This window comes from Nelumbo nucifera, chromosome 3 (genome assembly GCF_055504915.1).
Source record: "Nelumbo nucifera cultivar China Antique chromosome 3, China Antique-T2T, whole genome shotgun sequence".
Taxonomy (NCBI): domain Eukaryota; kingdom Viridiplantae; phylum Streptophyta; class Magnoliopsida; order Proteales; family Nelumbonaceae; genus Nelumbo; species Nelumbo nucifera.
The window spans coordinates 6,292,234-6,319,092 of NC_142651.1; the positions used below are offsets into that span (position 1 = coordinate 6,292,234).

The 26,859-nt window shown below is 41.6% G+C and overlaps 2 protein-coding genes across 20 annotated transcripts; one reads left to right on the forward strand and one right to left on the reverse strand.

Moving 5' to 3' along the window:
• The first annotated feature begins 8,239 nt into the window (after positions 1–8,239).
• LOC104593009 (ultraviolet-B receptor UVR8) lies at positions 8,240–12,372 on the forward strand. Of its 16 annotated transcripts, XM_088900796.1 has the most exons (8): positions 8,248–8,545; positions 8,659–8,843; positions 8,999–9,054; positions 9,779–10,204; positions 10,305–10,657; positions 10,749–11,150; positions 11,265–11,649; positions 11,764–12,372. In XM_088900796.1, exons 4-8 carry the CDS (start codon positions 9,980–9,982, stop codon positions 11,998–12,000), a joined length of 1,602 nt encoding a protein of 533 aa, XP_088756922.1. In that variant the 5' UTR covers positions 8,248–8,545; positions 8,659–8,843; positions 8,999–9,054; positions 9,779–9,979; the 3' UTR covers positions 12,001–12,372. The 16 variants fall into 16 exon arrangements, with proteins under 16 accessions (XP_019052525.1, XP_088756924.1, XP_088756923.1 ...); XM_019196980.2 differs by having other exon boundaries at positions 8,240–9,054; positions 9,779–9,865; positions 9,951–10,204; XM_088900798.1 differs by lacking the exon at positions 8,999–9,054 and having other exon boundaries at positions 8,240–8,868; positions 9,779–9,865; positions 9,951–10,204.
• A 687-nt stretch (positions 12,373–13,059) lies between these two features.
• Positions 13,060–26,859, reverse strand: LOC104593010 (protein STICHEL-like 2). Of its 4 annotated transcripts, none has more exons than XM_010252624.3 (8): positions 26,646–26,859; positions 24,334–26,037; positions 24,017–24,236; positions 23,239–23,424; positions 22,909–23,127; positions 17,092–17,818; positions 13,378–13,447; positions 13,060–13,280 (listed from the first exon to the last, which is right to left on the reverse strand). In XM_010252624.3, exons 2-8 carry the CDS (start codon positions 25,969–25,971, stop codon positions 13,251–13,253), a joined length of 3,090 nt encoding a protein of 1,029 aa, XP_010250926.1. In that variant the 5' UTR covers positions 25,972–26,037; positions 26,646–26,859; the 3' UTR covers positions 13,060–13,250. The 4 variants fall into 4 exon arrangements, with proteins under 4 accessions (XP_010250926.1, XP_010250927.1, XP_010250925.1 ...); XM_010252625.2 differs by lacking the exon at positions 26,646–26,859 and adding an exon at positions 26,451–26,537; XM_010252623.3 differs by lacking the exon at positions 26,646–26,859 and adding an exon at positions 26,170–26,535.

A 26,859-nucleotide genomic window follows, 5' to 3' on the forward strand; every position in this document is an offset into this window, starting at 1 on the left:
GAAAACTTCTCAATAGTTACATAGGGGATCTCAAGGTGCACAACGGGTTGGTCTTGCCCCTGTGACTGAGTTGTTGTTAACGGGGTTGTTGACTGGAGTGTTGTTGGAAGATGTCATTGAAGACGTACTTGTAAAGGAAGTGTGAGAATATGACTTTTGTGTAGGATTTCCCATAGACGATGCCAATTGATGGTGCGCGATCTGGTAGCTCCCTACTGGAGGACAACTCAGATGCCAAACTAGATAGGTCACTTGGAGGTGAAACTCTTATATAGGTGAGCTACTATGAGCTTCATGAAACCCATCCGGGATCTGTGGCTTATCTAGTTTGGAGGTGGTTTCATGCCCAGGGTGAACTCCGTGTAAGTAGGTAATGTTTATCCAATCCTGCCTGAAGCAGGTGGGTTGATAACCAGCTCTTCCAACATGGTGTTGTGATCCTGAGGAATTCAAAGGCAATAGTTCGCTTAGGGGGGATGTCGCTCGGCATGTTAGGCAGGTCGCTAACCAGAGTCATGTCAGATCGGTGGAAGCAAGTCACCTTTTACGCCAACCTGAGGTCTAGCTTAGTTGTTCACATTTCGGCCTACCAAGGTGATACCGAGGTCATCGATGCAGATGTGAATTGTCCGAGGTGCTCTTGGGGTTTGCTTACATGGTGCCAATGTATCACTCCGTTGTTGTATAATGCCATGTATAATGATATCATTGGAGACCCAAATTACCCCTAATCAAATCCCATTGACTGATACCCCTTTCAGAATCTAAAAAATAAATGGAGCTCAAGAGCCAAGAACATCCACCACTTACCAACTTGACTGCATACACAAGTCAACCCATTCAACCCAAATCAGTGACGAGTCACATCGAAAGAGAGTGATTTTATTTGTGGATTATTTATTTTTAAAACATTGATTGGTATTATAAGCTTTCCATAACAAAAGTTGAAACCCGATGCAAATTCTGGACTTGGTTCAAATTTACATGTGGTCCTTCGTAACTAGTTTGTTTTCAGTGTAAATTTCATCGATGTAAAGTTCAATGCCAATGGATTTAAAATTTTAGTGAACCGTTAAAACTTTTTAAATGCAATAATCAATGTAGAAGTACATGATAAAATTGATGTATTATTTTCATCAATTATTGAGGGAAAACTCAACCGATGAGGAGGTTTATATTGATTTTCTATGTAAATCTTACATGAAAACAAACATGTTAAAATATGGATAAAGTAGAGTTTTACACCGGTTCGTATTTACATTAAAAACAAACATGTACAAATACAAATTGACATAAAATTTTACATCGATTTGCATTTACAGAAAAACAAACCCAACATCGAATGCAAGTTTGAACATTTATCTCATTATCGGTGTAAATTCAAAATTCCAAAAACCGATGCAAAGTATACTCGACGATCCTCCCATGCAAACAAATGGAGCCTAAACATAACATTCCTTGAGCCAAATGCGGATGCATAAATCCACCCGTATGCCCAAATCCATCCATTTAATAAAAGCCGAAAGTAGCTGAAGTGAATGACATTTTACTTTGCAATCGACTTCAACCATTATCAAACGGATGAATTGTTATGGGCCTGCGCGTAGGATTTCGTCACGGGTCGGTCCATCGGGAGAGACTCCTGTCTTCCCTTGCCCTTGCTCTTGCCCTTGCGTACAGACCCTATGGTGGCAATCGCGTGGGTGATTTGTCTAAGAGATCACCCGAACTCTCCTAATGGGTGATTTGTCTAAGAGATCACTCGAATTCTCCTCACTCTCTTTCTTGACTGCGAAAACTGAATGCTTTATTTCAATTCGTGGCTCCTTAAATAGGAGATTACAAAAGGAAATTCCTAATTAAATTCAAACTCCAACTTAAACTCAAACTCTTAATTACCTACTCCTAATGGTACACAACTCTTACTTAAGATAAGATAAGATAAGGGATAAGTGATAAGGAATGGTGTAGCTGGCGGCGAGTTGGCGGCAGAGCTGATGTGGTAAGATAAGTGTGGGCCCACCCTGATGAGCTGTCATGTGAGCCCCACCCTACTTCTGCTGTCGGCCGGTGCGCGCGTCTCGCAGTGCTGCTGCCGTGAGGTGCGTGCTGCCGAGCGGTGCGTGCTACGCGCTGCGTGCAGCACGCTACCGGGTTGTTGTGCGGCATTGCTGCCTATGACTGCACCGCAGTGCGTTGCCCGGTGGTGTGTCCATAACATCACACCCTTCCCGGACTACGAGCTTGTCCTCAAGCTCGAATTAGGTGTCGAAGACACCCTCAAAGGAATCCTGGATGGCTTTTCCCTCCTGGATCGGGTTCCCATGGAGTGGGTTCATCCTCATCTTCCTCTTGTTTCACCAGGAGGCAGAAAAGTCTCTTGCACATGTGCCCTGCTGAGCAGAGTTCATCGCAATTAAAACATTGCCCCCTTGCCCTGCGTTCTGCCGTCTCCGCCCTGGACAAGTGCTTAATAGGGGTGTACCGCCGCTACTCCCCACACTGGATGCTGATCTGGAATTGGTGCTCGTCTGTGGCTTCCGTTCTGGGCTAGCTGTTGGATATGGAGCCATTCCGAGTGGTTCCCTGTTGGCTGCTAGCAAAGACCCTCCTCCAGTAGGCTTCGGGTTTGTCCAAGCCGCTGCTGGGCATCCCATGCTGAACGGCCCTTGGCTAATCTGTAGTTTGCGCTCGAAGGCCCGGGCCAAATTCATTGCCGGGACCAGGTTAGGCGGGCTCTGCATCTCTACATCAACTCTCAGGGGTTCGACTAGACCAGCTGTGAACATATCCACCTGCTGGTCTGGGTGTACTGACGAGGCCCTGGCGAGAAGGGTCTAGAACTGCCGCTGATACTCTGCTACGGTACCGGTCTGCTTGAGATTAATGAGTTCCCCCAAGGGGTTGTTTGTTAGTGGGGGTCCAAACCGAAGGAGGCAGTACGACTTGAACTGCCCCCAACTAAGGCCTGGTTCCTCCTGCTCCTGTCGGTAGAACCAGAGCTGCGCTTCTTCGGTCAGGTGGAACGCGGCCAGGCTGACCTTGTCTCTGTCATCGGTGCGCTGGTTGCGGAAGAACTGTTCGTAGCGGTGCAACCATCCCAGTGGGTCTCCCGCGCCGTTGTAGGACGGAAATTCTAGCCGACTGTATTTAGGGTAACAGTAGCCGTCGGGGTGGTCGTCTGATGTTCGCCAGGCATTTCTACCCAGCAAGCGTACTGCTGGTCTCTGCAAGTTGGGGGTCCAAACCAACTTTCCCTATTGGCTAAGATCGTCTCCAGCAAGCGTCGAAGCTCCCGGACATCATCCTTGACCTCACGTACATCCATGCTGGTCTCTGCAAGTTGGTGTTCCAGTTCGTGGACCTTGGAAGGCAGCTGCTCCATATCGCCCATGACGTTTGGCTCTGATACTGTTATGGACACACCGCCCGGCAGCACACTGCGGCGTAGTCATAGGCAGCAGCACGCACCCCCCGGCAGCGCACCGCACGACAGCGAGCATAGCAGCACACACCGCCCAGCAACGCGTAGCACGCACCGCCTGGCAGCACGCAACACGCACCGCCCGGCAGCGCGCAGCACGCACCGCATGGCAGCAGCACGCACTGCACCGCACGGCAGCAGCACTGCGAGACTCGCGCACTGCCCGGCAGCGGCAGTAGGGCGGGGCCCACATGACAGCTCATCAGGCTGGGCCCACACTTATCTTACCACATCAGTTCTGCCCAGCCAACTCACCGCCAGCTTACCTTATCCCTTATCCCTTATCTTATCTTATCCTTATCTTATTTTATCTTCTTAAGTAAGAGTTATGAGTTTTAGTTTGAGTAGGAAATTAGGAGTTTTAGTTTGAGTTGGATCACCCTAGCCTAGCTGAATCCAACAAGGAATTCTCTTATGTAATCTCCTATTTAAGGAGCTACGAATTGAAGTAAAGCATTCAGTTTTCCAGTCAAGAAAAGAGTGAGGAGAGTTCGGGTGGTCTCTTGGACAAATCACTTATTAGGAGAGTTCGGGTGGTCTCTTGGACAAATCACCCATTCAGTTTCCGCAATAGGGTCTGCACGCAGGGGAAGACGCAAGGGAAGTAGGGCTTTCTCATCATGGACCGACCCGTGACGAGATCCTACGCGCAGACCCATAACATTTTGGTATCAGAGCCAAACGTCACGGGCGATATGGAGCAGCTATCATTCAAGGTCAATGAACTGGAACATAGGCTAGCAGAAACCAGCATGGAGGTTCGTGAAGTCAGGGAAGATGTTCGGGAGATGCGATGCCTGCTGGAAGCATTCCTCTCCAACAAAGAAATGAGTTCTGAGGGAACCGCCAACACCAACAGACGCCGTCCGGACTGGGCAGAGGCATCCAGCGAACAGCAGATCGTTGCCCCTACAGCCGCAGTTATTTCCAAGGATCAGCACACGGAGGATGAAACTGTAAAGTCTCCTCCTTTGGCCGGGGACAATGTCACGAACATTATATCTGCAAAATGCGCTCCTTGGTCGAAGACAGGTGGGCTGGGCGATGTTGCTAGGGCTTTACCGAAGGCTTTGGCTCAGCGTGGACATAGAGTTATGGTTGTGGCACCACGGCATGGTAACTATGCAGAAGCCCAAGAAACAGGAGTGCGCGAGATATAAGGTGGATGGGCAGGATATGGAGGCAACTTTCTTCCAAGCTTATATTAATGGCATGGATTTTGTGTTCATGGACAGCCCTATGTTTCGCAATATTGAGGAAAATATATATGGAGGAGGCCGAGAGGATATTTTAAAATGCATGGTTCTCTTCGGTAGGGCTGCTCTTGAGGTTCCCTTCTGTAAGTATACCCGGTGCATTCTTGTGATCCACAACATAGCACACTGGGGCCGTGGCCCAGTGCACGATTTTTGTTATGTGGATCTTCCACAAAACTACTTCAAACTATATGACCCAGGAGGTGGGGAACACTTCAATGTCCTTGCGGCTGGCCTGAGTGCAGCAGATCGTGTAGTCACTGTAAGCCATGGTCACGCCGGGGAGCTGGAAACTAAAGAAGGTGGCTGGGGTCTGCATCAAATAATCCAGCTTTATGCACTAAGCTACGGGGAAGTCCCTGTTCATACTGTTGGTGGACTAAGAAATAGTGTGCAGCCGTTTGATCCATTCACAGAGTTTCAAGCCACGTATTCGGAATTCGAGCTTGAGGACAAGCTCGTTGTCCAGGAGGGGTGTGATGTTATGGACACACCGCCCGGCAGCACACTGCGGCGCAGTCATAGGCAGCAGCACGCACAGTGGGCCGCCCAGCAGCACGCACCGCCCAGCAGCCCGGCAGCACACCGCACACACCGCCTGGCAGCACGCAACACGCATCGCTCGGTAACGCGCAACACGCACCGCCTGGCATCACGCAGCACGCACTACACAGCAGCAGCACCGCGAGACGTGTGCACGCCCAGCAGCAGCAGTAGGGCAGGGCTCACATGAAATCTCATCAGGCTGGGCCCACACTTATCTTACCACATCAGTTCTGCCCAGCCAACTCACCGCCAGCTTACCTTATTCCTTATCCCTTATCTTATCTTATCCTTATCTTATTTTATCTTCTTAAGTAAGAGTTATGAGTTTTAGTTTGAGTAGGAAATTAGGAGTTTTAGTTTGAGTTGGATCACCCTAGCCTAACTGAATCCAACAAGGAATTCTCTTCTGTAATCTCCTACTTAAGGAGCTACGAATTGAAGTAAAGCATTTAGTTTTCCAGTCAAGAAAAGAGTGAGGAGAGTTCGGGTGGTCTTTTGGACAAATCACCCATTAGGAGAGTTCGGGTGGTCTCTTGGACAAATCACCCATTCAGTTTCCGCAATAGGGTCTGCACGTAGGGGAAGACGCAAGGGAAGCAGGGCTTTCTCATCGTGGACCGACCCGTGACGAGATCCTATGCGCAGGCCCATAACAGATACCAAAATGTTATGGGCCCGCGCGTAGGATCGCATCACGGGTCGGTCCACCGGGAGAAACTCCTGTCTTCCCTTGCCCTTGCCCTTGCGTATAGACCCTATGGTGGCAATCACGTGTGTGATTTGTCCAAGAGATCACCCGAACTCTCCTAATGGGTGATTTTTCCAAGAGATCACCCGAACTCTCCTCACTCTCTTTCTTGACTGCGAAAACTGAATGCTTTATTTCAATTCGTGACTCCTTAAATAGGAGATTACAGAAGAAAATTCCTAATTAAACTCAAACTCCAATTTGAACTCAAACTCCTAATTACCTACTCCTAATGGTACACAACTCTTACTTAAGATAAGATAAGGATAAGATAAGATAAGGGATAAGGGATAAGGAATGGTGTAGCTGGCGGCGAGTTGGCGGCAGAGCTGATGTGGTAAGATAAGTGTGTGCCCACCTTGATGAGCTGTCATGTGGGCCCCGCCCTACTGCTGCTGCCGGCCGGTGCGCGCGTCTTGCAGTGCTGCTGCCGTAAGGTGCGTGCTGCTGTCGTGCGGTACGTGCTGTACCATGCGGTGCGTGCGACGCGCTGCCGAGCGGTGCATGCTACGTGCTGCCAGGCGGTGCATGCGGTGCACTGTCGGGTTGCTGTGCGGCGCTGCCGGGCGGTGCGTGCTGCTGGGCGACCCGCTGTGCGTGCTGCTGCCTATGACTGCACCGCAGTGCGCTGCCCGATGGTGTGTGCATAACAATACTATCAATTTGGCTAAGTTAAATTGTTGCTAAAATAGTTCCAGTATCACCTGTTTGTTCTGAGGTGGTATATGTCACGATATTATTGGGCCAAATCCGCGCTCATAAAAAACTATAGAGGAGATGTTTATGATTGTTACAAACTTTTTGGGAAGTTTTTGTATTTTATTCCTTTCTTAACTTTCTACTGTTTTTTACAATTGACTAATTTTAATATTCCGTCAAAACTTGTACTTGTACATATGTGACATAATTTTTTAATATCCAAATTTACCCTTAGAGTCTTCCTTTCAGCAGCGACAAATCTAACTGGCTCCGTCCTTAACCAGTGATTGCGATAGCCCCCTCCACCTCCGACCCTCTCCTTTGGCCCTCTGAATCAAAGTAAAGAGATTAGCCAAATTCATTAGTAGACGTTTTTTTTGGAATTCCTCTTGTCTCTATTTGCTTTATCTCATTTCTTCTCTCATTTGTCCCGTCTATGCCACAAAAATGCTTCAGCTTTTCCATGCATATCTGTAAGTAGCGGTGGCTAGGAATATGTGGTCTATGGGAACCTGAGTATCTCCCCTCTGTATGTTTACAAGAGCACGTTTGCAGAAGATATTCATCATTCGAAGACAAACGAAGAGATCTTTTGGCGTGCTTGTACAAGCAAGCTTCAAAACCCCATTCTTGTGACACAGTTTAAGAGAAATAGAATCAATGCAAGAATACCATACCTCGAAATGAACGATCATCCAAAGAGCTATTGCCATGGCGAAGCAGAATCAAGTGACGTAAAACAGATTAGGGTTCTTCTACAACATTGCTTTCTACGGTCTCGATAACGAGAGATCTACAAGAGAAACAGTTGGGCTTCTTGAGACTGAAATCAGAGTTATGGGATATGGAAGTGGAAGGGACTGTTTTCCAGAAAACAAATGGAGAGACGAGGAAAGAATTGCAGAGGGTTGCCTTCGTGATGTTACTCTTTGCCTCTCACCTCTCTCTCTCTCCCCTTCGTTCTCTCTCTTTCTCCCTCTCTCCCCTGTTCCATCACCGCTGAGTTGCAGCAGCAATGGACCCCTCCACCTCCATCCTCTCTCTCTCTCTCTCCTTCTTCTTCTCCTTCGTTCTCTCTACCCCCTGGGTCCTGTTCATCCAAGTCTGCGATCATATCCGCTCAGATTTGCTACTGTTCAAAGCTCCTCCGAATCCGTTCAGTGGTCCGTCCGTCCAAGTCTGCAACTACATCCGCTTAGTTCTGCCACTATTCAAAGCTCATCCGAATCCATTCTCTCTAACCCTCCGAACCATCTTGTTACTCGGTCAGATCCACTCTGCTACTGATCAAACTCCTTCGTAGCTGCCCATCTCATCTCAGATCAAGGAACCTGAGATGGGATTGTATACAGGGGAGGTGGAGAGGGAAAACGAAGAGAGAAAGAGGGTGGAGAAAGAAGATCATTGATACCGCTGAAAGTTGCAGGGTGGCGGTGTTTTTGATCGATGAGGACTTCAGCGGAAAAGACCAAGATGAGGATATTTCAGCCTTTTATCAATATTTTAACAACAGCGACGATAGTCAAACAGTAGTAGTAGTAGAGATATACTTGATCAATTACCTAAACCATAAGTGGTGTATTTAAGAAATATACACTCTAGTTAATTGTCGGGTTGGCACAAAACCATTAGCTTTTACGCATTCCTATAAATACATGGGAAAACAAGAGTCTGCGTCATCTCTGCTCGGGACATCGCATCACAAAAGCACATACAGATAGAAAAAGAACAGAGAAGCAACTGAAAGAAGAAGAGAAGAGAAGGGGAAAAATAGCTTTCTCCTCTCCTAATCTTCGTTCCAAATCTCTATCGGTATTCGTTTTATAAATCACTTCTGAATAATTAATTCTTAGGACAAAGTTCAAGTCTTCAAGAGGTTTACGTCTTTCTCATCAGGTTCTCATCCTTCTCTTCTCTTGTTCCAGCCTGAAATCTGATCTTTTTATCTTTCCGGATAAGTACCAAAATTCAGAGAACTCGCAGATGCGGTTGGAATTTCAGGAATATTACTAGACTCCGCAATGCAATTCTCATTTCCCAGTCCTCTTATTCTTGATCCGTAACAATCGCGAAACAGGCGGCTAACTGTTCTGATCTTTTCGTCTGATGGGTCGGTCCTTTGAAGCTAGAAATGAGTATAATTTTTGTTGTTTTAAATTTCTGTTAGAGTTTGGGTTATGACGTGTGAAGGAATCCCTATGTTTTTGGTTTTCGTTATCTTTCTTCTATCTACAAAGTGATAACTTACAGTCCTCTGTTTTGAAGCTTTTAATCTGGCTCAGATTTTTATCTGAACAACTTGTGTTAGTATTCTCAATCAGGTAATCTGGAATTTATGATAAATTGTAAAACCCAAAAATAAAAAAAATAAAAACCATTTTTTTTTTACTTTTATTTTTCCTGGTTCTCCTTTAAGTTGCAGAATATCCTTTTTCAGGGTTACTACTTTTTTTTTTCTCGTTTTCGCCCTTCTCTCTCTGTGCGATTCTCGTTCTTTCGCGTATTGGTGTCAATTTTATTCTGGTTTTCGGTTTCTTTTCTTCCTCTTCTTGATTTGGCTGCTCCGACTTGTCCCCGTGGCGTTTTGGCTAATCATGCACTATCAACCATCGATGCTAAGGCGAGAAAAATCATCTTTATTAAGGATCGCTTCTGGAGTTTCTTTGAGTTACAGTTGCATTTCTGTCCTTTTTAATTCTTTTTTCGAATTCAATTTATATTCAATGTTGCTCACTTGCTTCCACTTCTTATTCCTATCTCTGATTCATCCGATCTTATATGCTGTTATGGCTGATTGTATTGTTTTCCCCGCACTTGCGATTTTCTTTTCCTTTTGGGGGTTGGGTTTTTCTTAATCAAAGTATAACCCCTGGAGTGGATTTGTTGTAATTTATTCAAAACGGATTGGCTTGATACTTAGATTAATTTTTGAATGGCGATTTTGATCAGTTCATCTCAATCTCTCTTTAAATCTTCTTCCTTTTCTATCTCTCTTTTTGCATATTATAGATGGTTGATCATAGCATTGTTCTTTATTTTGTACAGGTTTGAGAAGGGAAATTAGTTGATCAGCAGAAAACATAGCGCTGAAATTAGTAGTTGATCTATCAAGATCAAGGAACTTGATAGAAGGTATAATCCTGGTAGATGAAAGAGTATAATTGTAATACAGATCTTCTTGGGAAATTCTGAACAGTTGAGATCTTCCTTGGCCAAGTTCGGGCACTGCAAACTTTGGCAGTGCCCATGGACGCCACAGCGTGTGGAATCCCTTCGGTAAATTATTGTAACATCGTCGACGAACCTGTTGCTGCTCTTGTTGTCTCTCCCCTACCAACATTTCAACGCCAACAACGCCATTGTTTCGGGGAATCAAACCCTGGAGAGTTCCCCTTGGCAGCAAACCCCTCAATCGTTCTCCATGTCCTCACGGACTGTAAGTTGGACCCTCGAGATCTTGCCAAACTTGAGGCGAGTTCCTTGTCTCTGTTCTGTTGATGGTGAAGCAATACATTTACATTAGAATCGATAATGCTCTGCTTAATTTAATTGCTGTGGTTGCTGCCTGCAGGCAACATGTTCCTTCTTCAGGCAGCCTGCAAACTTCTCCCCCGATTTTGAACTGTCCATAACGGAGTTAGCTGCTCTGGACATGTGCCAGAAGAGAGCCATTTTTAAGCCGATGACAGGGGAGGAACGAGAAGGTCTGAAACAAAGGTGCGGGGGTTCATGGAAGCTGGTCCTTGAGTTTTTGCAGGCTGGAGAAGCAGCATGTTGCAGGAGGGAGCAATCACTTGCAATAGCAGGTCCAGGTCATAGCATTGCTGTGACATCAAAAGGAGCAGTCTATTCATTTGGGTGTAACAGCTCTGGTCAGCTGGGACACGGCACCTTGGAAGATGAATGGCGTCCTCGCCAGATCAGGTCGATAAGCTTCAATTTGCTTAAAATCTGTTGTTGAAAGGGAATAATGTTTAAGAGAGAGCGTTCAATGAGTCTCATCAGTGATGTGCAGGTTCCTGCAAGGCATTCGGATCATCCAAGCTACAGCTGGAGCTGGCAGGACAATGCTGATTAGTGATGCTGGGCGGGTTTATGCCTTTGGAAAGGACTCCTTCGGGGAAGCTTTGTATGGGGTTCAAGGGAGTGAATTTGTTACCACTCCGCATCCTGTTGAGTCTTTGAAGAATGTCTTTGTTGTTCAAGCTGCGATTGGAAACTTCTTCACTGCAGTTCTTTCCAGAGAGGGCAAAGTCTATACATTTTCTTGGGGCAGTGATGCCAAACTTGGCCATCAAACTGAGGCAAGTGATTTGGAGCCTCGTCCTCTTTTGGGCGCACTAGAGAATGTACCTGTGGTGCAAATTGCAGCTGGGTACTGCTACCTTCTTGCTCTGGCTTTTCAACCTGCTGGCATGTAAGCCCTCTCATGCATGAGTCATGACTAGACTAGCTATATATAGCTAATATCCTATGTCAATTTGGTTTTTAGGTAGTTCATTGGGTGACCCTATTTTGTGCCTCATATCAGGTCTGTGTACTCGGTAGGGTGCGGCTTGGGTGGAAAGCTTGGACATGGTTCCAAAACCGATGAGAGATACCCACGGTTAATTGAACAATTTCAGGCTTTGAATATTCAGCCAGTGGAGGTGGCTGCTGGTGCCTGGCATGCGGCTGTAGTGGGACGGGATGGAAGAGTCTGCACCTGGGGTTGGGGGCGCTTTGGATGCCTGGGTCATGGGAATGAAGAATGCGAATCACTTCCTAAGGTCGTAGAAGCTTTGAGCAAGGTTAAAGCCATCCATGTTGCCACAGGGGATTATACAACCTTTGTGGTGTCTGAAGATGGTGATGTCTATTCTTTTGGGTGCGGAGAATCATCCAGTTTGGGACACAATATTGGAGCAGATGGACAGGTGCAGAATTTGGTCTTTAACTCTCTCCGTCTCCCTGTTTTTCTGGTTATGATGAATATATATATATATATATATGTATGTATTGATTGGATTTATTTTTATCTTATATTACAGGGAAGACAAAATGTGTTGAGCCCAGAGCTTGTGACATCACTGAAGCAGGTCAAGGAACGGGTGGTGCATATTAGCCTGACCAATTCCATATACTGGAATGCCCACACATTTGCACTCACAGAATCTGGGAAGCTATATGGGTTTGGTGCAGGGGACAAGGGGCAGCTTGGCGTAGAATTCGTTGCCGACCAGAGTGAGAGAGGGAATCCTGAGCGCATTGATATCGATCTCACCTAACTATTTCTGGCGTGCTCTCCACCTCTCACATCCTGAAAGTTTATCTCCTCCTCATCGTCATAATCGTGGTCAACTTCATTTGGTATCTGCTTTGGTTCTCTGCTTTTGTTCATTTTGTAACATAGAAAAAGAAAAACGTACAGTCAAGGATCAAGCTAGAATTCCCAGCCCTTAGAAAATTGGTAGCTCTTAGAAGCCTCAAATAGTTATTTAGTTAGCTCATATACACTTGGTCAAGATTTTTTTAATTACTTGTTATTTGTTCTCTTTAATACAATTTACTATTTCAGTTTTTCAATTGCCTTGCCTTGAGGCAGGTGGAAAGGGCCGTAAGTTGAACGCTTTCTGGGTTCATAAGTTGATGTTTTCACATGACGGTTGTGTTTTCGGAGTTTTATTTTTGCATTGTATTCCTCATTCCTCAATTGGGATTTCGTTCTTCTGATAATCTCCAAACAACTTATCTGGACGGACTTGTTGTTGACAAGAAAATCTTGCAACTAAACTAATTTTCTTTTTTTAATTGAATCTCTTCTCAAATCCTAGTTAGTTGGTGCCTGTCAATGAGTTATTCCTCCACGAATGGTCCACGTTTTGTGACCCGTTCTCCAATTCTGTGCATTAAGCATGATTCTGTTGCTTGATATTGAATTCATTGTCAGACTCAGAAATTTGCCCTCTAGTAACTAGGACCAACTGGATTGGTGAAATATGGTAAACATGGCAAAATCTTATTGATTGTGACCAGGTCGATTAGGAAATGACTGAATTTGCTGCACTTTTTTTGACACACTTTGTGCCTTTGTGTGGTCTTACAAGCATTCAGTGTGGAGCAAATCTTCAGGATTCGTGGGTAGAACACAGTTACTCTAGTACACGGTACACCATAAAGTCTGGCGTTGCGGATTCAGGCTCCTATAAGGCATATGGCATTCAAAAAGTACGAAAATCAGTAATTTTCATCGGTATTCTGCTGTTTTCCTTGGGAAGAAGATCAAAGTCATCAAACCAAGTTAACAAAGCCAGACTTCTGGAGCCTCTCAAAATACCAAGATGATATATCATTCAGCCTTCTATTGGTTATGGTAAATCCCCTTTTTGATGGGCCCAAAATGAATACATAATTTTTTTTTGGGAGATGCACACGACACGGAAGTCAATGATATGCTTACAATATCTGAGAGGCAATTATTGCACCTCACATCCTCCATAAGCAGACGAGCGTTTGCAGACACCGGCTTTTTACAAAATTACTTCGCTGTGGTACATGGTAGAGAAGCCTGAAACAGCAGCGCATAGTGCTTTTGTGTATTAAGAAAAATGCTCATTCTGCCTTAACGACATTCTGACTTCAGTTATAAAGGTTTACGCCGTTACCTTCCTAAGAGGAAACTTGGGGACTTTCCAGCAATGCACCTTCGAACTCATCCGAGAATCTTTTATTTGGCTGCCAAAAGTAAATAAGAAAATGAGTAAAGAATCCTATTTTCCTTTTTCCAAGGAAAAAACATGACAAGTATTGACAGCAAGAAATAAAAGATGATGTTTGCAAAAAATTTTTTATGCTGGAGAATATTACAATCAAAGTGAATCTTGACTCAAGAACATTGAATTGGCATGAATCATAACTTCTGCTGATGCACAAATATGAATTTTGACTAGGGTAAAAGACTTAAACATACCCTAAGTTTTTAGCAATTGACTTAAACATATCCCGATGTTTTAAAATGGACTTAAACATACCTTGTGACTGTTTTATCCTTCATTTTCTTTCAAATTTTCACAAGTAACCAAACAAACAGAAACCGAACTATTATTGACCATTCAATCTGTTAGTGGGTGGACCTTATAAGATTTTAGGGCTTTCCTTGATGGGTGCTCCAGAGCAGAAGTAGACTTAATAAGAAGAAACTTCTCTTTAAGGATCAAGAAACATAGAGCAGGCAAATGGTGCACAATACTGAAAGATACAGAATTCAGTGGTGTGTTGGCTCTAAATTCAAATGTGCATCTCTGAAGGAGAAGTGGAGGAACATGTGGGTCATAGGAAATGGGTGGGGATCCAGAGGCAAGGCTAGATTAGCACTCAAAAGAGGCAACGGATCTCAAAACACAACCGTAACCCAATGGTGCTCAGTCCTGATACAACCAGATAGTAGGATCTCTTTTGTCCATTCTTGAGGGGATCTTCTTGGAACCCACAAAGACAGATAGTAGGATCTGGTCTTTGTCTCCCTCTGGATCCTTCACTTGTGCATCCTTCTTTAAAGTCCTGATACAACCAGAAATTCCTTTTGGTCTGTCATTCCCTGTCAAGGAAGTGTGGTGTAAACCTATACCTCCGAGGGTTGGGAGCTTTTGTTGGGAAATTTTCCTTGAAAGAATCAACACAGGTGACCTACTTCAAAGAAAAAGACCCAATAGCTGTTTATCTCCACACTGGTGTGTTTTATGCAAAGCTGCTGGTGAGTCTGGGTACCACTTACTAATATCTTGTGTCTTGCCAAAAAATATTTGGGATTGGTTTGCTTCTTTATTTGGGTGCAGGTGGACACCTCCAAATAGTCTGCAAAGCTTGTTTTCCTCTTCACCTATTGAATGCTCAACGAAAACATCAAGAATTATGTGGAGATGCGTGAGAGCTGCTGTTTATTGGACACTATGGGAGGAAAGAAATGGAAGAATCTTCTCGGAAAAGGAGAGAGGCTTGGAAACTTTGGTAGAGTTGACTCATATAAGAGTAATACACTGGCTGAAGACAATGAAGGAGTTTACAGATTTTTCAACAAATGATATTCTAAGAAAGTGGAAAGAAGTTGCTAGCTCAAGGAAGAAGACTTTGAATCTTATGTGGAACCCTCCACCTCATGGTTTTATCAAGCTAAATTTTGATGGCAATAGCATGGGGAATCCAGGGCCTTCGGGTATTGGGAGGGTCCTAAGGGATGAGAGAGGTAATGTAATAGCTATGTTCTCATGTTCAATTGGAGCGGGAGACTCCTTGAGGGCTGAGGTGTTAGCAATGTTGGAAGGGGTACAAAGGGCCAAAGAAATTTGTAGAGAACATTGATGTGGACCCCACGGCTGTGGTCCTCACTGTGTTCGTATGGCAGCACAACATGTATTCTTTGTTAGTTATGTCAGTGTTAGTTGGTAGTTATTTCAGCTTTATTATTAGTTTATTTGCCATGTAAGCAATAAGGGCAATTCAGCCTTTTTACAATTAGTAAACATATAAATATTAAGAGTGGGTCGGCATATTAGTATATTCGACCCTCTCTCTCCTTTTTCTAAAACCCTTCGTGTGCTTCTGCTTTTCTCCCTCTTTTCTTCTTCTTTTCTCCTTCTAAAATCTTTTCTTTTACTTTCGGATTCAAGACTGATTGTAGTCTTGATCGGCTACTTGGTATCAGAGCAAGGATTTTCTCATGTGAGTCTGATCCAGCCAACCACATGAGAGTTGCCTAGGGCTAGGAGACTAAGAAGGAGGATCAGCTGATTCTTGGAGGCTACTGGTAGTGTGCGGCTACTACTAAGAAGATTGTAGAAGGATGGGAGAGTTCCAGTAGTCAGGAAAAATTAGAAAAGGCTTCGGATCCCCAAGATTAGGGCTTCGCATCAGACAGAAGGAACTGGGGCTGGCCTGAACTACTGATGACCAAAATCAACCTGCCTCCACCGCCTGTGATAGACTTTCAACTCCTGACACCTCTGACAACCCTCCCCATTACATCCCTCATCACTCAATGGAATGGGTAACGGGATTTCTGATGAGTTAACCCCACTCTCACAAACCCCATTCTCACTACTAAATTCAAGTCAAGAAACTGCTTATAGAAGGAGATTCTGCGATTGTTGTGGATTGGCTAAAAGAAGACACTTCCAAGATGTGGAGCTATAGCAATGAGAAAAGAATATTCAAGTGGCTGATTAAGGATATGGAAGTCCTATGTACTTGGGTTAGAAGAAATGCTAACTCCTTTGCTGATGGATTGGCTAGGCAAGGAGTTTTTAGAAATTCTGGGTTTTGGGCTCAATTGTAAGAGTCTGAGTGTTTAAATCGGTTGTACTTCTTTTCTCGGGAGTTAAGTATCTTTAGCTCCCCTTCCCTGTTACTTTTTCCCTATTTTAATGAATTATGTGGTTATTGATAAAAAAAAAGAAAAGCCCAATGGTGCTCAGTACGGTGGTTCCGAGTGATGAAGAAATTGTTGATGCCAAGCCTATTGAAATTTCTATTAGTGACACATTGCAGATTGCACCCCGAAATTCATCAAAGGTGACAATCCATGCATGCTCAAATTGAAAACCTCACAAATCAGCTATCTAAATTCATGAATATCCAAGATATAGGGGACTATCTTGCTTGCATAATGGTTAGCATTCAAGACTTTTGTAAGATGAGAAAACAAGAATCTTTTCTTTGACAGGAAAAAAAAAAAAAGCTCATCTAATAAAGGGGATAGAAAGGAAAATTTGGATTTTAAAAATTTTAAATAAGTTCACATGTGACGTATCATTGATGGAGGCTATGTTTAAGTCCAGTGAGGTCAACCCACAGGGTATGTTCAAGTCCATTTTAAAACTTCTTGGTATGTTTTACCCTTTTGACTACTTTCAAGGTACTAGGGTGTAAATAAAGCCTACTTGAACAGAAAATCAGGATTCCTGTATCTGAATTCCAAAGATAGCGTTAAGCCTTTCATTCAGTTAAGAGTAATGAAATCTCAATTCAAAGGAAAGGCACATGATGCTGAACCAGAAAGGAACCTGCTTCCAGTTCATTTTTCCCAGTTTAATCTGCATTTTAATTTTCACCTCAAAACCACCAAAACCGGCCAGTTTTCAATGAGATGGGTTTAGGTCTAGTTCCCAGTTTTCCCAGATAAACTGGCTGGTTCAGTCTGGTTTTGAAACATTGCCTCAGCTTTGTCAAAATGATTGGGAGTGCAATCAATCCTTGGACATGGATTTTTGTTGAGGAACTTTGTTAAGTTTATGATTACCTGAAAACGTAAATAATTTTCTAATCAAGGATTAACTAACAAAAGAGGGACATAAAAGGAAAGTGGAAACCATAAAACCACTTACCTATCTTCACCCATGGAGCTGTTACCATATGTATTGGAGCTGGAACATAGAATGTAAGGGTCGTTGGCACAGAAATATGTCTTAGAGGATGCCTTCTGGGGGATAGATAGTTCAAAATTTTCGTGTTGCTGGATTTTCAAACAGCTTTCCTGATATTCGGATGAGCGTAGTCTCCGGTGGAACCAGAAGCAGCTTGGCTGATTCTCAGGTTCTTGAATTGCAAAATCCTGCTCTCGGTCACTTCCCTCTTCTTTGCAAAAACCAGCTCCTAACTGGGAACCCTGAATATCATTCTCTGACCCGAGAGATCTGGTTGTTCCAGTACTTAGAGCATTTCCTTCCCTATTCCTGATAGTGGCAGTTGCTGCTTTATGATGAGAACAGATAGGAGAGAACTGAGATCCGCAATCAGAGGAGCAAGTTTCAATGACCTTTTCCCTTTTAATAACTCTTCCAGAGGTGGAAGCAGAATTATCTAATTGGTCATTTCCATCTTCTGTGGTTGAATTTGACGTGTCTCGCCTCCTACCAGAACAACTCAACAAACAAAATGATGGAATCTTTGATTTGGTATTTTTTGTTCCAGAAGCACCAGTGACAAGATTGATCCTAATTTCTACATTACAACCAAGTATAAGTTGAAGAGAATTTGCAATCAATTTCCATGATTTCTCTGCCCTAGATATGTGGTCTTGATGATAGAATTCCACTTCAGCTATCGCCAGACCTGAAATCAATACAATCAGTGAGAAAGAAACCTCCAAACATGTTTAAGTGCAAACTGCCCCCCCCCCCAAACACACACTCGCAACAAACACACACAAAGAAATTAAAAAGGAGGAATCTCAAACATAAACATCTCAAGCTGTGCTTAAACATTTCTTAAATGGGCTCAAAGAATGGAATCCTGATATTCATGGAATTAATCCTGCAGCTCTACTTTCAATTTCAAATCTACTCTGATCCATATACAACCCTAGTAACCAAGAAAAGGACTTATTTCTAATCCTATAATGAGTAACTGGTATAAATGCAGTCAATTTGGCTGTGGAATAATGTTTGAGATAATTTTGTGTCAGCAATTGAATCCGGTTTATATTTTAAATGAGTTCATTTATTTGTCTTGCAACCAAGAAAAGGACTTATTTCTAATACTATCTATAATTTTAAAATTGTTTTGAAAGTTATTACAAGGAAAATGTAGAAGCTGATGAAATGGACAAGTCAAAAGAAACAACTGAGCTGACCGAGTTGCACAGCCTAGAGGGCTTCCACCTTTGTTTTCTGATTGGTAAATTTGAATATTTAATTTTTTTTTTTTTTGAGAAAAAGGTAAAGTAATATATTAGACAAAAAGCAATAACCAAATTTGAATATTTATTAACTTATGTAAAGAATTGCATATATACAGTATTAAATGTGCTTTAGCATCCTATGGTAAATGCTGGATTGTTTCCAATCTAGTATTTCATCCTTTTCCTTTACACCTGTTACATGATTACTCCTGATAAATAAGGAGGGCTTCTACTTCCGACAAGTGGTTGTTATTTCCTAATCAAATATAAGAAAAATCTGAACCACAGACAGAACCTGAACAAGGACACATCAAACTTAATTTTGGCGGTAGTTCTCTTAGGAAGCCTTGGTCAATCAGGCATAGGGGGAGAAGTAAGAGGCAATGATGTTAACATCTTAATGAGCTATTCAGTCCCAGATGAAATTGGTAACTTATTGAGAGCTGAACTTCTAGCACTGCTAATAAGGGCCCATAGTTGTGAAGATCATTTGCAAGAATGGGATATTTTGTTTCAGTAAGATTGTCAAGTTGTGCTAGGTTGACTACAATCAAAAGCTGAGGGACCACTGTGCCTTAGATCTCTGCTTAGAGAAGCATTAACTTTATCTTACAACCTTAACTGCTTGTTCAGCTGGATTTCCAGTCTGCCAACAACTTGAAGATAATCAAGCAAAGATGGAAGTGAATAAGATTGACTTAGAATGTGGAATACCAGGTAAAACATTTAACTTATTGCAATCTATTGCGTGGGCATCATCAGCCACTGATTGTATTTTATTTGCCGTCCTACTCTTAATCAACCCATGAACAGCACAGTTACTAATCATAAAAAATAAAATAAAAAAAATCCAACACAAGCATTTGTAAGACTTATGATGTGGATAGTAGATCCCCTAATAAAAACCCAGAACTAAGGCTTCTGAGATTTTCCATATAGATAGTGGGTCCAAAATAAAATAGACATTAGACATGTAGTTTCCACATCCTTAGGACAAAGCTGTTTGAAAAATGATTGGAGTAACACTAAAGGCAGAAAGAGCCGAAGACATTCTAATTTCAATAAGCATTACCAATGTGATGAGGTGATGACTAGTCATTTTGGACTCTCTAGTCAATGTAATGAGTAGTTGGTGCCTGGGTAATGACTAGCTGATGAAAAACAGATATGTTTTGAATTTAAGGTATTGATGCAATCTTGTAAATAAGTTTAATGGACTACAACCGTGCAAGAAAAAAAAAAAGATATTGAACATTTGAGTTTTCTTCCAATCATAGACTACAACTATGGGGAATTGCAGCATTTATTTAACAAAGAGTACAAACTTGACAATTCAATATGCTGTTAGTTTGTGTGGATTCTCTACCAACAAACAATTGATTGGAAGAAAACTTAAAAGAACTCCTCCATGGCCTTTTATTGTATGCCTTTTTTTTTCTATTTTGTATACCATCATCCATTCAGATTTATGACATATATTTGAAGCAACAGCATGAATATAACAGAATTTAAACATATCCTACACTATCGCAAATAATTAGAGATGAAAAAAAAGTTTTAAAATGACTTTGTAGTTGACTAAGTTGACCAGTCATTAGTTGAATACTAGATCCAAGGTTTAACATATCGATACACCCTGATACACCAGAAGAGGTGTATTGATTTTTAGAACCTCATGCATCATATTATTTTAAGTTTTCTCCAAATTTTCAGAGGCCCCTTCTAATGCTATTTAACTATTAAAAATAGTGTTTTCCTAAAATACCTTAAAAAAGCTGTATTGCCCACCTGCCAATATGATACAATAAACCCGATATGGGACATATCATGTCGAAATTTTGAACTTTGACTAGACCTAGTCAATGCTTAGTCATCCTAGGCAATCACATCATGAGCATCAATTGACAAGTTAGTGATGTAGTTGGACTAGTCCTCAACTGACTAGTCAGTTGATGAATTGGTGACTAATTGATTTTTTGTTAACACTGGTTTCAATTGATTCTTTGTTAACACTGTATATAGAGGTGCACTATAAATGCTTTAGACTCAAAAGCTCCCAAAATTACATCAATCATATCCCAATTTTTTATGGATTCCATATTGTCAAATATAAAAAAAAAACAATAGAAGAGCATAGGAATTCTAAAAGACCTTTGCAAAATGCATCAACCTCCTTGTTTTGATGGTACAGTTATGGTTCCAAACATCCAAGGTATATGGTTTGGAAAATGAGTTATGGACTATGGTCTATGGACCTAGGTTTGGGTACAGGGCATAGATCTAGATTTGGCTTGAACTTTGGTTGGGCATAGGGTTCACAATTTCCCTCGTAAAACTGGGGCCCCGCCCTGAATGGGGCGTGTTTTCCCTGACCTTAGACGGGGACGGGGAAAATCTTTTTGCCCCAAACAGGGGACTGGGCAGGGACAGGTTTTGCATATAATTCCCCGAACCCGCCCCCGAACACAACGTTAAATTAGTAAGATATCCCTAGATTTAATTTCTCCAAGTTCTCCCTAAAATCTTAAAATCCTAGGATCCCATAATTCCATTTCTAAAGTACACCAAAGTGTATTAGCTCGATTCCTGAAATACCCCCAAATTCCCATAATCCTATTTGTAAATTATCCACAAATTAGATAATTTTTAGATGGTTGCCTCAAGGCAGGGAAAATTCAGGGATTCCCTGTCCCCGATGGGGAGTGGGTGCCCCACCCTGAACCCGCCCCATTGCCATTCCTAGTTGGGCCATAGTTGTGCTTGGGCTTTGATCATGGGCTTATTATGGGGGTTTCAACAAGTTTTTAGATTGATAGTGAACCTAGATTCTATGCCTATTAATAATTAAGGTGCTGTTAAGCTCCTTAACCCCATAATAAAGTTGCCTAAACAAGTAACTCAGTCAAGTAACAAATTGGTGGCTACCCAGCAATGTCAGTATTGAGATATATCCACTTCACTGATTGATTGAAACCATCTCTATTCCTTCACAGAAAACTGACCTATATCCTATGAATACCCAGATATGGATACTGGTTAAGACTCAGATATTGTTAACGACATTTCCTAAAATTCCAGATACAGACATGGGCACAGGCATCCCAAATCTCAACTCAACTATTCCACTCTGTGCAGTGCCATATTCATTGTTAAATTGTGGGCCCTCAAATCAGTTATCACTACTTCAACCCATGTCCTTTTCTGGCCTGCCCCTGACTCTTCCAGACCCTACAACTTGCAACAGATTATTTCTTCTCACTGGTGCTGTAAATGTTCTTTGCATGTGACTAAACCATCTTACTCTACTTTCCTCCATTTTATTACCTATTGAAGCTCCTCCTAGGTTCCTACAAATATGTTCTATATATATCCCATATGATATGCTTAATTGCATATGCAGATTTTGTTTTTAGTATGATTCATTGAAATAAATCATTTAATGCATTTTAAAAGTGTTAATGCTAGGGGACATTACTTGGTATAATGGTAAAATCTCAGGCTGGAAAGCATGAGAACACGGAGATATCATTATAGTTTATTTTAACAAAACCTATTAACAACAAACCCAATTGAATTAATGAAAACATTTCTTTTACTGATAAAAAAAACAAAGAATAAACCCAATTGTAAAATCTTGGGTCTGTGAAACAGTACCATATATAGCTGTCTGGTGCCCAGAACTTATTACCTGTTCCATTCCATATTTTGGAGATTGAGTCCCACTCCCACCTATAAGATGAACTGTGCTAAAAAAGCAGCTTACATTATGATCTAATTAAGTATTTTTGCTGAAAAGTATTTTTGACAGTGGAGAAAAGTTACATTAAATATTTTTGAATGTCTTAGAAAATAATGCATGAATCAAATGACTTGATCCCTGTCCCTGGTAATGGAAATACATATAACATAATAGCAAATAGTAAGTAAAAACTCCATATAGTTGATCTTTGCAGCCACTTCAAGCCATGATGATAAATCAAGAATCTTGGGGTAACAGCTGTTACTGCTTGTACACAGGGAATGAGACTCGATCTTTTTGTTGTGAACTTATAAACTGTTTTGTTTCACTCACATAACTAACTATCTTGTTTAGTTCATCAATATAAATGATGAACAAATAAATCAAGGTATCTATTCAATATACTCAACTCTTTCCTAGAAGGAGAGGAAACAGCTAACAGTTCCTGTTCCAGCGAACCACACGTAGAGTTATTGATAACACACATGAAGTTAATCAAAGTTCATCTAATCTGCTGATATGTGGCATGCCCTCTGTTAGAAGGAACATGAATGTCTAACAAGTGACAAGTTATGGGCATTCCCATGCCACAACTACTGGATCTGTATTGCCAGATGTAGGACATTCCCATAAACTACATGGACTACAGTTTCTCCCATAATAGAAGACAAAAAAGGATGTTTTTTCTTGCCTCAGAATGTTATTTTATCTTTTTGAATTATTTAGAAATAAAGGTGACCAGTGAGCATGCATCATACAATTCAAAGATCAAATTGTACATACCTTGGTTGATACAGAGGGAAGTCAACTTCCCTTCCTTCTGTAAAAATTTCCTAAGTGTATTTGACTGGCATCTTTCTGTTGCTCTCTTCCAAATAATTTCTAATTTCTCTTTACAATTTCTGTGCATCTCTGAATTATGAGATTTATTGTCGCCACAGAAACAAGAAACAGAATGCTTAAACATATCTCCTGTTGAAGATGTGCTGCAAAAGCCATCATCTGCATTGGGGCAAAAACTTACGCATTAATGTTTGCCCCTTATTGACCTGATAGGACCTTATCTACAATCGAATCACTTGTTAACAACAAAAAGCCTTTTATCATTGTTACCTTTCTCCTGTGTTGTCTGGAAACAAACTCTCAAATCATTTGAATCCAATGATGGGGATTCTACAGAACTAAGCTGTAAAAGAGCCACTGTGAGCCAGGTTGTTTGATTCTTAGATGTCCTCAATTGCTTCTCAGTCTCAGAAAGTATTTTTAGTGCACTTCTCAATTTATGCAAGTCTTCTTCAGCTATAACAAAGATAGAAGTAACTAGTGAGAGAGGTAATGTAAAATATGCCAAATGCATGCATTGAAATAAAAATTTAATGATAATAATGATGGTAAAAGAGTACTATATACTAATAGGTAATTATTTAATCCATTTTCTTAGGCTAGAATTGCTTTTTTTTTTCTTACAGTCTTCTAGCTAATAAGATTATGGGTTTGCATGTAGTTATTTATTAATAAGGAATAGTCATAAAATATCATTCTATATGTTCATACATTTCATACTGTTTCTACCATGTCTATAATTTTTACAATGTTTCCATATGACATTTCTGACATGTTTCCTACATTTGTATGATTGATATTTCAACTGACACTGACATTTTAAACCACACATATAATTCATTTGGTAAATGGGGTATTAACTAGATCATCTCCTGAAGCCAAAAAGATCCACTTTATTTGATAGCTAATATCTTCAAAACATAATCCTCCTTGGTAGTTGGTATAAAGTGTGTCCACCAACCCAAATGAGAAGCAAGGATTAGCATTCAAATTGAGTGGGAGTGTGCATTAACCAAAAGGAATCCACAAATGAGAAAATCAAACTTACATGTATGTCGTCCAAAAAATTTTCTTCCAACCTCAGAAGTTCCTGCCTGACACTTCCCAGAAAGAATGTCCATGATGAGATTTGCTAACTGTGATATTAGCTGCATGGGATCAACCCTTGTTTTCATAAGCTCCCTAGCCCTTCTAACTGTATTTGAAGTGTCAGAGGATAATGCAAGATCAAGCAAATCAAGCAACTCGTCATCAGAAACAATTCCAATCTGCAGAAAGGCAAGAAGACAAATCATGAAACTTCTGAATGCATCCTTTATCTTAATAGGGAAATAATATCTGCTACATCTTATATCACCAACTCACAAGTTCATAAGCCAATGATATTGTGATCCTTTTCCCAAGCAAACTCAGCTGATCAAGCATCATCTCGGCATCACGAAGTGATCCATTAGATTTAGCAGCAATAAAGTCCAAAGCAACCTTGTCAAAATCCAAACATTCTTCAACGCATATTCTTTCCAACTTGCTTGCAATTTCAGCGTCCTTGATTTTTGGGAAGTGATATCTTTGGCATCGTGATATGGCACTACGTGGCAGTTTTTCCAGATCAACAGTGATCATCACAAAGACAACGTGTCGAGGGAGGTCCTCCAGGCTATTCAAAACAGTTGCCCATGCTTCCCCTTGCAGTAAATGGCACTCATCGACGATGAAGACCTTAAAACGTGAAGAAATTGGTGGGAGAACCGCAGTTTTAAGGAGTGATCTGACCCTATCCACCCGATTGGTTCTTGCAGGATCCACTTCCTTAATATCTCTGCTTCTTCCGGAGAAGAACAATGTGCACTCTCGGCATAATCCACATGGCTTATGCTCCTCAAGAGAGAGGCAGTTTAAAGCTGCTGCAAAGAGCCTTGAGGTTGAGGTCTTCCCTGTGCCACGGGGACCATGGAAAAGATAAAATGATGTTATTCTACCTTTTGAAATGGCACTCAAAAGAGAACGGGCCACTACATGCTGTCCCACCAACTCATTGAAGGATCTTGGTCTGAATTTCTGGCAAAAACTTCTTGGATTGTCTGAATATGGAGCAAATTCTCTCTTGATAAGTTTGCAGCTCCTCTGTTGTCCAGACAGACCTGTCTCCCCTCCTGCAGATAACAAGGGGTGGTCCTCTACATCAGAAGGAAGATTTGATTCCCTAAGTCTTTGAGTTCTTGACCAGCAACAAGTAATCCCACATCCAGGGTGGTAGTGATCCAAAACATCCACCTCTTCATTTGCATAGAATGATGTGCTATGGCTTGATCCATCCATTCGAGCATCACATACAGATGGATATGGACTACCTACACTACTCCCAACCTCTCTTTCCACCCGAGGTGATTTATCTGGTATACCAGATTTCAATTTCCTCTTTGTAGTAGTAGAATCAATTCTTTGTGACCTTGATGATTCAATAGTGTTTTCACTATACGAGTCCACATCCTCCAAATGACCACTAGAAGGTGGAATAAATGTCCGATCTAATGAATTTTCACACTGATTACTAGTATATCTTTCACCGGATGATTTATTCCCATAGAGCCCATTTCTACTTGATCTAAGATGACCCGGTTCTTCAACCATTTTTGCCCTTGTAGATCCCAAGCCCTCGTCTTTAACACAGTCTGATCTCTTGGATGAGATTGGCTTAGCATTATGCTTTCTGGAACTATAATGCAATTCAGGATCACTGCCAAATTCCTCTCTTCTCCCATCCAAATCAAAAATCTGGGATCCAAGAAAACCGTGATTGTGTGATCCAACTTCTCGGTAACCATTTAACAAGCGTGCTGAAGCCACATTGCAAGAATCAGTTTCCCATGTCAAATTATCAGCAAAAGAAGAGAATTTGCTCAAAGGGTTAGTTGATGGGTCTCTCAATGACCTGACCCTCCTAAGTGCTACTAGAGCTTTTGAAATAGGGATATCAACAGAATGACGCCGCCCATCTGACATTTGCAAAGATGGCTTATTCCAACGAATTCAAATTTCAGGTCCAACAAAACAATTGGGATTATCAACCTGGAAAAGAACACCATTAAATAGCATTAGCAAACCATCCAACGATTAGATAAAGTCCATAACCATAAGCGCAAAATTTAATAAAGCACTTCAAACAAGGAAACAATTGAAAAATAAGGAAAAAAGCGATACTCAAAACAAAGAGAAGCAGAAAAAGGAAGAACAGAGCTTGTCCTCGTTGCTTATGATGGCAATCAGCATAACCAAAAACCGAGGAAACAGAAAAGCCCAAGTATCATAAAACATAAGAAAGGAAGCAATACAGTTGCTCTCATCAAAGCTTGAGGAAGAATGAATGAATGAGAGAAAGGAAGGAAAGAAAAAACTCTTGCTTTCCTGCTAGAAAGCAAGACATTTCAGAAAGAAACACAACTTGACATCACAAAAAGAGAAAACAAAACGGAGCTTCCCACTCTTTTTCATTCCTTTTGCTGGTAAGCACCGGCTTAACATTAACTTAAAGTCATCACCCAACACCCGGAACAAGGAAAAGAAAGAAATGTGTAAACAAAAACATACCTGGGATGAAATTGTCGAATAATATTTAATCAAAGAAAGAAAAAAAAAAAAAAACAGACCATGAGCTGACAAGTCTGTAATAAACAAACCTGTAAACAGTAGTTCTTGAAGCTCGGTTGAGACCGTCGACATTCCAAGAACATAACAACAGAGGAATTGTAGAAAATTACATATAACCCTAACCCTAAAAGTAGAGATCTTGATGGTCGAGATTGGAGAGTTAATTGCGATAGAGTAGTAGACATGAAGTTGAGTGGTAAAGTAGTAAATATGAATAATGGGCGAGGGTGTTATTGATGCCAT